The sequence below is a fragment of the Coenobita brevimanus genome, chromosome 94 (genome assembly GCF_032717465.1).
Source record: "Coenobita brevimanus isolate Jiangsu-jjx chromosome 94, ASM3271746v2, whole genome shotgun sequence".
Classification (NCBI taxonomy): Eukaryota; Metazoa; Arthropoda; class Malacostraca; order Decapoda; family Coenobitidae; genus Coenobita; species Coenobita brevimanus.
This window is the reverse complement of record NC_137047.1, coordinates 28,239,374-28,250,575: the sequence shown is the minus strand read 5'-3', so window position 1 is coordinate 28,250,575 and position 11,202 is coordinate 28,239,374. Positions and strand designations below refer to the sequence as shown.

At 42.9% G+C, this 11,202-nt stretch overlaps 1 protein-coding gene across 1 annotated transcript; it reads left to right on the top strand.

The window, feature by feature from the left end:
- Window positions 1–773: 773 nt before the first annotated feature.
- Window positions 774–10,807, top strand: LOC145412818 (astacin-like). The gene is made up of 5 exons (XM_080282606.1): window positions 774–896; window positions 2,945–3,023; window positions 6,543–6,663; window positions 9,381–9,559; window positions 10,584–10,807. Exons 1-5 carry the CDS (start codon window positions 774–776, stop codon window positions 10,805–10,807), a joined length of 726 nt encoding a protein of 241 aa, XP_080138732.1.
- The last annotated feature ends 395 nt before the right edge of the window (window positions 10,808–11,202 follow it).

Sequence of the window (11,202 nt, the reverse complement as noted above, 5' to 3'; positions counted from 1 at the left end):
CCATACCTTGTTTTAATCTTTCTTAATAACCCTATCCATATATGTATGTAGTATACCATGGGGATCACACATGCTTGTTTGAAATCAACACTAACACTAAAACACTCATGTGGAAATACACGTACAGTATATTCTTATATATGCTTCATTACCATCATAATAGGGACATCAACCTACTCTTACACTTGCTTCTTTGCCATCTTAAGACTGTTTCATCATTCAGCAGTTATTCCATCCAAACCAACTAAACAACACATCTCATCCTTCCATTTGGTTATCGGCCTACATCCTCCTGTCATTCTATCCTGAGTTGCAATCTTCTGTTTTGAACGTTATACTATGGCGAATATTTATCTAGGTGTACTAGGAATTAAGAGGTTCAATGCAGGACCAGACTTTATCCTGAGGAGGGGGGGGGAGGAGGATGAACTGAATGAACCCTTTCCCATGATAACGAAGTGCATGAGGAGTAGTGCATGTGAATGTAGAAATGGTGTAGCAGCTGTCTTTCTGTGTGCTGGAGTGTGTACACTATGTCATCTGTATGAACCAACAGGGTAACAACATATGCCAGCATATGAAAGGATGAAACATTGCTACCCACCATACTGTAAATGTCCACCACGGCTTTGAATTCGAACCTAGCCACAGGGCACAAGGATGATTATTTCACAAATACTTGTATGTCCCCACGAGAAACTGTTGGTCAGGAGAGTTTACTTATAATAACTTGCAAGACAATTTAAGTGTGCATATATGACAGGAAACTGTTGATGGTGTTGATGGCGGCGGCGGTGGCGGCGGCCACGCCCACGATCCCACCAGCGGCCAAGGCCATGTACAACCCCGACCTGTTCCAGGGTGACATCAAGGGCATCGCCGGCCAGCAGCCAGGGGTAAGAGCAAGAGTCAGGGTTAAGGACAGGGCCAGGGACAATGGCAAAGGGCAGGGGCCAGGGGTAAGAGCAGGGGCCAGGGGTGAGGGTAGGGGACATGGGGAAGGCAGGGGAAAGAGCAGGGGACAGGGGTAAGGGCAGGGATCAGGGGTAAGGGCAGGGATCAGGGGTAAGGGCAGCGACCAGGGGTAAGGGCAGGAGTTCGGGGTAATGGCAGGGCTAAGGACTAAGGTTAGGGTTAAAGGGTACTAGCAAGGCTCAGGAGTAAGGGCAGGGATCGTGGGATAAGTGCATGAGTTTGGGGTAAGAGCTGGGATCAGAGGTAAGGTCAAAGTATAGTATATGAAGAGGACACTATTCTGAGGTAAATGTGAAATTTATGTTGTACTGAAGCCACCATGGGGACGCAGGATATAGATGTCATAAGATTCTCATTTCACAAGAAGTATTGTCATTTTCTGGCGGTTTGTATTCGTCTGACACAACTGTGCCACTCCCACAACTTAAATACAGTAGTAAGTCGTGGTTGCACGAAATTCTATCAGCATTAGATACGAGTTAGGAGACTCTTGGTTACTAATCACAGTGACCCGGCAATCTGACTAAGCTTCGCCATTAAATGAGCTGAAAAGGGTTACGGACCTTAGTAAGGTTAGAACAAACCACAGTGTTTCTTTAACATAATGTCTTTTCTTTGTGTCAACGTGCACAGCTAAGCTGTGGAGAATAAAACAGCATGTATGCTAACTAAATAATGAAATGGCCAGGGACTAAGAAAAGGAAATTATAATCAATAAACCGTATTGTTTTAACGGCTAAAATTGCCATGTCTTGGTAACATTATTACAATGTATTCGAGGTAAGCGATCAAAAATTTAAGGAAAATTAATTCTCCAAAACACAACACAAAACACTAACTTACCCAAATATGCCAGATAGGCCGTCTTGTCAGCCATCATATCAAACCAGTATTATTGAGGCCCATCATTTAAGTATCCATATGTGACGAATCTGACACGTCTAAATTTACTCCGATACGTGCGGATGGAGAAAATTTACCATATATCTGATGACCGAGCCAAGACCGACGTAACACATTCTCTGCTACAGTTATAAGGCCGTGCGCTTAAATTTGTTTGTACCACACACCCAAGAAGTCTATTTCATGACAGATTTAAGATAAGGGCACTCTGCTATTATTTGTTTTATTCATCCTTATTCTGTAAACCACTGGAAGATGGGTCAATGACTGAGGGACTTACTAACAAACTTACGATTGATTATGTGTCGTATCTTATGTTTGGCTTCACAGGAAAAACATGACAAGCGGGAAGAACCGTATATTCCTTTCCTTATCTCCCCTGCAAAAACAAATATACCCTAAGAAAATAGTCCACTCGTTACAAAGATCTGCTTAATTGTAGGGGAAAAAAAAAAGACGGAAAACTCAACAAGGAAATTGAAATAAGGGAAGAAAAGAAAAATATCATATTCAAGGCGGAGAGCTGATGGTAAGTTTGTTAGTGAACTGCCCACCTGTCATGTCGTACCCTACTAGGTAAGTCATGCGTTGATACGCTTTACTCTTTCTGCTCTAGTCTTAGCCTACCATATAGTATCCATCCTATTGTCCGTTCCTGCTGTTCCCTCGACGTCGTACACTTTTCTGTACCTGACACATTCAGCTCTTCTTAATCGGTTCTAACCTTACACATGCCCTCTCCTTTACTGATCCCATATCTTCTTGTTTTCCTGCCATACTCTACTCTTCTTTCTCCTGATTCACCCTATTCCAATTATTATAAAACCCCATAATATGTTTAATTCTCTACTAACCTATTCTTAACCTATTCCGTCATATCCTATCCTACATTGGTCTACCATGCCCTAACTTGCCCTTCTCTGCTTTGTACCGCCTGGGCTGCCTGTCTAATCCCCGCCATGTCCTTTCCATGCCTGCCAAATCCCCGCCATGTCCTTCCCACGCCTGCCTAATCCCCGCCATGTCCTTCCCACGCCTGCCTAAACCCCGCCATGTCCTTCTACAGCATGAGCGTGCAGCCATCCTTGGGGACCAGTACCTGTGGCCCGGTGGTCAGGTGCCCTACATCTGGGGATCCAGCATCAGTAAGTGCCACATCACCGCATATTTTTATTTTATTATTATATCATCACTCTCATCTTAAATGTCAGGACCAACTTGCCTAGCCTCGGGCTCCTACGCACCTCATTTGGGCAACGTAGGATTGGATGATGGATGGATGCATGAATTAGTTGTTGTTGTTGTTTAGTAGTAGTAGTAGTAGTAGTGGTAGTAGTAGTAGTAGTAGAAGTAGTAGTAGTAGAAGTAGTAGTAGTAGAAGTAGTAGTAGTAGAAGCAGTAGTAGCAGTAGTGTAATAATTTGTAGGAGCAACAGCAAGAAAACATTTCGTTAAGAAGGTGTAATGCGAGAAAATGAAAATAAAATATAGTTGTATGGTGCAGATTCCGCTGGATTTCCAGATGCCTATTACTTCTGGTGGGATTTTAATCAAGGACGACCGAATGCCTGCCGCCTTATATTTTTTTTAAATGGATTGGCTCTTTTTGAAACATGATGCCTGAATTCCGTAGAGATTTGCTGATTTTTGTCGCCGACTTTTAGCAAGGCGAGGCGGTATAGTTTGTGTTGGTGTGTGTCTGTGTATGTTTGTCTGTGTATATATCAGTTGCCAAAACATTTCATCCTCAAGTCTTGTTTATATTTTGGCGGGCGATTAGCATTAGGTCCCCGAATGCTGTTATTTTATTTTTTATATGGATTGGCTTTTTGTGAAACGCAGTGACTGAATTCAGTAGAATTTTACTTTTTTTATTTTTTATCATCCGCCTTCAGCAAAGTGAGGCTACATAATTGTTGGTGGTGGTGGTGGTGTAATTCACCGGGTCGGTCAGGATCACTTGATGGTCGTGATCGTCAGCATTTTACCCTCCCGGAAGGGAGCTGAGAGCTCATATAGTCCGATCTAAGGGCAAGGCTGTGACCTTCACACACCCACACACCCGTCCCCTTGCTCAAGGGGGACAGTAACCACCCACTTCGTCAGTGAAACTTTTCGCAACCTGAGCGAGGCGCGAACTCCCGTCTACCAGATGTGTGTGTGTGTGTGTGTGTGTGTGTGTGTGTGTGTGTGTGTGTGTGTGTGTGTGTGTGTGTGTGTGTGTGTGTGACAAAATATTTCGTCTGCAAATCTGGCTTGAAGGTAGCTTGTACCTTAGCCAACAACACAATTTGGTTGGCGATCAGCTTTTGGCCCCCGAATGCTCTTGTTTCATTTCCTTATTTTTTTTCTTATCATGCAGAAAAGAAGAAGCCCAAAGCTCAGAGCCTGCAAAACTTGTTTTTTCCACAGATGACACACACACACACACACACACACACACACACACACACACACACACACACACACACACACACACACACACACACACACACACACACACACATGCAAGCTTCGTTCATTTCGAGATGCTTGTATACACTGCACTAAAATGACTGGAGGTGACTGGGAGTGGGAGACACAGACGTAGAAACACAACTGTAGAATAGACCAGTTGCATACATGAAAAAGAGAGTACAAGGTAACCCTTGCATGACAGATGGGTAGAAATGGAGTGACACTGTATAGCCAGAAGGGTACAGTGTGACAGCCTAAATGGGGAAGGAAAGGAAGTAGGGTTATGAACAGTGGCCAAGATATATTTACGAGAGAGAGAGAGGGAGGAGACCCTAATGCACATGAGTCTTTAATTCTATTCAGGTTAACGATAAATTATCTTATTCATCTCAGGAATAGTCGTTTCATGAAGTATGATTATGCAGGACAGATATGAGTACAGAGAAGATAAGAACTCAATATTGACTGATTGATTGTATTAAAATCTGGCGGCGCAACTGCCAGGGTCATATGCCGCCGGACAACAAGGTAAAAGACGCAGCAAAATAAAAAGTGCATATTCAAAATAAAGTTAATAACTGTTAGTAGGAATAAAACACTGAAAATAATAAACGAATAGTTTATAAAATGTCAATTACTTATAAAAGTGGAAGGAGGTCCGCCTCCTGAAGAAAACTGAAAGCATCAGTAAAATCGCTAGAGGCTTCACCAAGCATCGGGGACAAACAGCAGGCACCATCTGCCCTCTTATGCCTAAGGAGGAATCTCTGACGTAGGTCTCCCAAACTCAGACACTCGACCAGCAAGTGACGGACAGCAAGGGGAACAAGGCAGTCATCACAGTACGGTTGAGTCTCACCACTCACGAAGAACCCATGTGCAAGCCGAGAGTGCCCAGTGCGAAGCCTAGCAAGAGCCACCTCCAATCGCCGAGACATAGAAAGGAAAACCCTTGGCACAACCACTCTGCAAGACTTCTTTTAGTTTATTATGAGCAACACCATCCCAGTGTCTCTGCCAACACGCACGAATTGCGTACCGCAAGTAAGGTGTTACATCAGAAACAGGATGCGGATAGTCGGTTGGGGGCTGTTGAGAAGACGCTGCTTTAGTTAATGTATCTGCCCTCTCACTGCCCACCACACCAACATGTGCGGGAACCCAACAGAAGTCCACATGGCGGCCACGACGGCAAAAGAAGAAAAAGCCACTCTAAAACTGATAAAACCAATGGATGGGATGCAATAAAAGACTCCAGTGCTGACAGAGCACTACGCGGGTCACTAAAAATCGCAAAAACGGATTGGGGGAGAGTAAAAATTATTTTAAGAGCATATAAAATGGCAGCCAGTTCAGCTGTATCCACTGAAGTAGCGCCAGGAAGGTTACTGCCCCTACTAAAGGAAGGGAAGACAACACCAAATCCTACTCCAATATCAGTCTTTAGACCCATCAGTATAGAAGGGAACAGAATCCTCATGAGTGGAGGTATGTTCTAAAAAGAGAGAGAGGGACACCTGAGAGGGAAGTGAGCCCTTTTTTTCAACAACAGACCTACAAAATGTCACACGAGGGAGTAGCCAAGAACCCACAGGAACGCAATAAAACACCTAATAATTGCATGTATGACTTGCTGCTACGTCACGAAACTTATGATTTGAGATGAAGTATTCTACAATCTAAATGGTAACTAGAAATTCATTTGGCTCCTTCGTGCATGAAAACATGATCCATAATGGTAGGAGAGATGAACAGTATTTTTGGTAGAGAGGTATATCTAAGAAAACTAGCTTACAGTTCCGCACATAAATACCGACAGACTTGTTTACAATAAATACCGATGCTTTCAACACCCACTGATGTGGTCCTCAGAATCCAACACTCTTTCCAAGTTATTAATTAAGAGTTTTAAAATTGTTCAGGTGAAATAGGGAGCAATATCAATGTCTGCATCTAAACATTAATCTGTTGCGTGTTCATTAACCCTTTGGCTCCGCGATATGTACTTTTAGTTATTTCCTGATGCTTACAGACAAACGTAAATTTGAGTAGCCCTTACATACTAAAGCGATTAATGAATGCTATATCCACCTATTCCAGTTCATAATTTCTCATAGAGGACGAGTGATGATATCTGTAAATATAGCATGAAGAAAGTAAGAAACAAAGCATCATACTGCATGAGTTAATAAATTTATTCTTGGTCAGCCTCGGACCAGAGGAGTGTCATCGAGAGCGCCATGGCTGACTTCCACAGCAAGACCTGCATTAGGTTTGTGGAGAGGACCAGCGAAGCCAACTACATCGAGATTGTCTCCGACGACAGCGGGTGAGAGAGAGAGAGAGAGAGAGAGAGAGAGAGAGAGAGAGAGAGAGAGTGTGTGTGTGTGTGTGTGTGTGTGTGTGTGTGTGTGTGTGTGTGTGTGTGTGTGTGTGTGTGTGTGTGTGTGTGTGTGTGTGTGTGTGTGTGTGTGTGTGTGTGTGTGTGTGTGTGTGTGTGTGTGTTTCTTACCTAATTGTATCTTTACAGGAATTAGTCAAGCTCGTACTGTCTCGTGCATTAAACTATTTTTATCATACATACCCTTAAATTTATGAATAGTTTTGGCACACACTATTTCATTCGGTAATGCATTCCACTGATCAATTGCCCTATTTGAGAGACTGAATTTCCTTACGTCTTTATTACCTCTCTTTTTAGGCAGTTTTTTGCAGTGTCCCCTTGCTGATGGTTCCTCATAGGTTATATATTCATTTATGTCCATTTTCTCTTTCCCTGAGATGCATTTATATAGCATAATCATGTCTCCTCTTTTCTTTCTCTCCTGTAGTGTTGGCAGTTTCAGTTTTTCTAGTCTTTCTTCGTAGCTTAGACCCCTTAAGCTTGGCACCCATTTTGTTGCGGCCCTTTGAACTTTTTCAGTCTTATCTATGTGTTTCTTGAGATAAGGATTCCAGACTCCTGATGCATACTCCAGGGCTGATCTGATGAATAATGATGTTAACTTTCTCAGCATGCCTACATTTATGTATGTGAATGCTATTCTCATATTAGCAAGCAGTGTATACATGTTCCGTACCTTCTCACTGATGTGGCCATCTGGAGATAGTCTGTTACTGATAATCACTCCCAGGTCCTTCTCTCTTTCTGATATGTGTAGGGTTTTACATCCTAACTTATAATCCCAATCTGATCTTTTTCCACTTTTACCAAACTTAATTACATGACACTTGTCGACACTGAATTCCATTTGCCATTTATTACTCCATTCATGAAGTCTAATTCCTCTTGCAGCTCTTTGCAAAGAATCTGTTAGTAATTTTCCTTTGTCTTTTTGCATCATCCGCAAACATATTAAGATAGCCTCCATATCCAATGTTACTGTCTATGAGTGTGTGTCGGGGGGAGAGAGCAAATTGTGAGCAAGGCAGACAGCAGCAAATGTCTCTGTGTTACTTACTGCTGACTTCATATATGGAGACAAGGTTATTGCCTGAGCACCTCTTGTTGTGAAAACAAAACAAATTAGCACGGTTAATCACTGTCACCCCACACAATAAGATCACTGTGTCATCCCGTCTGACGTTTGTGCCATACTCATAGGGCCAGACAAATTCAGTGTTTCTCTGTCAATCACTCTCACTGAGTCACTGCTCCTTTCTGGAGGATGAAATACGGCAAACTTGTGGAAGTGTTTAGGGGTGGGGAGAACTGATGGTGTTTCGACAGTAGTGTACGTCCGGGGCGTGGCTACGCTGTCTGAGGTGAGTGTGGTGTGCAATGGGCTTGTCCGTGGGATGCGTCCAAAGTCAAAAGACACCTTCTGGGATGTGTTGGGGCTGTGCATATGGTTAGGGTGGGCTCGGCTAACGAAGGTGTCTTTTGCCTTGTTTAACCTTTCCCTATGCGACCGGGATTTTATCAAACTACATGTTAATTTACCAACAGTCTTACGTCCTTTATTTACAAATAAATTGTACCACAGAGCCATTATCCCCCTCGTTCCTGGTTCTAACATTATTCCCGCTTCAGCAAAAAATAGACAGGTCGTTGGGTCTTATTTCAAACGGTATGGAACGCTTCGTAACATCTCTTCCGTTGCGATTTATTGTGCATAGTATACCTTACTATTCTCTTCATGTATGATATGTCTATCATTCTAATATCAACACAGACTGCATCGGTATCATATACGTGGACACTGAGCTGTACTATGCACAATAAATCGGTAAATAAGAGGCATTACGAAATTCTCAGTGCTACTTATAATAGCCTTTGATTTCACAGTGCCATTATTTAGATGGAAGAAATTATACCTACATATTGAAGCTGACACATGAAAAGACTCCAAGTCGGGCCCAAACCGCTGTCTTTCCACAATATATGTGGGCATAACTTACTCCAATACACAGATAATCACACCTGTCATTATAACTGAAGCCAGATTCACTGACAAACTTACGATCATATTCCTCTCGTTATCCAGCTTTGTTTGGCAGGAGGAAGAAACGTGGGCATTTTTCTTGAGTCTTTTGTTCGTCCTAAATAATTATGTCCCGACAATGATGCTTTCCTTGTTCTTTCTGCAAAAACAAGTCCTACTTAAGGAATTTATCGTGAACTTGTTACTAAATATCGGCCCTTGATTTCATCCCCCAAAAAGTACTTCCACACCCATGGAGTTCAAATAGATTTTATAACAGTCAAATTCCTCAGACAAGGATACAACTATTAAACTGGCACCTTTGACTAACTGTACAAAACACTGTGTACCGCACCGTTTTATATAATTTCAATTATTAAACAATACCACTGGTAATGTTGCATTATTATCACAAGATGGCCCCTGTATCACAATGCCTCGTCTAGTTTTGTACTTAGAGACTGATTACAAAACACTAGTTGACTGGTTGGCATACTGGTTGACTGGCTGACATGCTGATTAACTACTTGACACTTGCTGGCTGGTTGACATACCGCTTGACTCCCTGACATACGGCATGACATACTGGTTGATATACTGACTGACTGGTTCTCTTTATCAGGTGCTGGTCGTACGTGGGCACCATCGGTGGGATGCAGCGATTGTCTCTGGACGCCAACGGCTGCATCTACGTCGGTACTGCCATCCACGAGCTGATGCACGCTATTGGCTTCTACCACGAGCACTGCCGCAACGACCGTGACGACTACGTGACTATTTACTACGAAAACGTGCAATCTGGTGAGTAAAGGCAGGGCGGAGTTTGGATGTTCTCTCTGTTCAGTCTTGAGTCAGTTTCTTCACTCCTTACTCATACCCTTGTCAGAAAAGAATTTTAGACAACCTTTCACTCTGAATGAAGACCTGTTGTTGGTAATTCAGAATTTTTTTCTATTTTTGGCAGCATCAGCAACAGCGTCATCACAAACTATTCCTCTTGTATCTTAGCAAAACTTTCAACTACCACCTTAACAATGGACAACAGGCCTTCGTTAGGTGTGAAATTCTCACTACGACTTCCCTACAGCCAGCGGTAAAATTAAAGGCTGAGGAGAAACACTGTCCCACGGCTGTACACACGTTTAACTTCTCATCCTCAATATACTGTCCAGTGTGTAGGATGTTTCTGTCTCTTACTACTCTTCATGTTAACATGCTGATGTGACTCTCCCACTTATGCTTGTGGTATTTTTGTTGCGCTGTAATATTTTAGTTTTTAGTACAGTGCCTATACAGTACATTAGCGAAACTATCATGCTATTACCAGTGAACTACAGCCACTATATAAGGGGTGGCGGCAGTGTAATCGGTAGCATTCTCAGTTTCAGCTCAGTGGGCCCTGATTCAATGACCAGGCAGACCACGAGACCTTGGCCAGGGTCTCTGTACCAGTCAGTTCACATTAAGAACTGAAAACGGGATTTGGTTTTGCAAGGCGAGGATTGCCCATTGTAGTGCTGAGGAAATGTTTGTTGGATGTTTTCTTTGTCAGTTACGCGTCAGCAGTCTCTCTACTTTTACCTGAAAGAACTGAGCAACTTTCACAACTAGAATACTAGGCCGTGGTAACATGAAATTCGATGAGCCTTACATAATAAGAAGGTCTCATTGGCTTTTCGTCAAATCGATCCTCCAATCTGACTATAAATGGTCGTCAACTGAACTGAATGGGGTTTGTGAGATTCAAGTCAGAATATATATATGCCATTCCCTCACTGCAGAAAAATAAGATAAAAATTCTACTGGGTCATAATTCTTTTCCCAGGCATGGAGTCCCAGTTCGACAAGGACACGTACTGGCGGTACGTGGGTGAGGGCTACAACTACTACAGCATCATGCACTACGGCACCTACGCTTTCTCCAACAACTGGGGTGTGGCTCCCACCATCGTGCCCACTGACCCCAACGTCATCCTCACCGAGGCCTACGACAAGTACGAGATGGCACAGACCGACGCCAACCAGATCAACAACCTGTATGGATGCTAATTCTGCTGCCATCCACTCTGTACACAACCATTTCATTCAAAATAAATACCAATTTCTAGTTTTGTGTTTGACTGTATGCAACTACACATATAAAATTACATTACTGGCGTAAACTTAATGCCAGTCATACAATTAACTGGGTTTTCGAAGCTTAGAAGGTTAGTACCACACGTTCTGGAGATATGAGTTCAGTCCAGCAGCTAGAACTCCTCTGACTTCCCCGTGAATGAATGGTGCTAACAGAGTTCAGTTGCTAACCTAAGAGTCGCACCTTTGCTGAATCACATGTACAGGTGCTAGTATACACTGGGAAGCTTGCTGTATGTATTGAACATACACATTCGTACTGTGTACTGTGATAAAATATGACACATGGTTTCATATGTGTGTGTGTG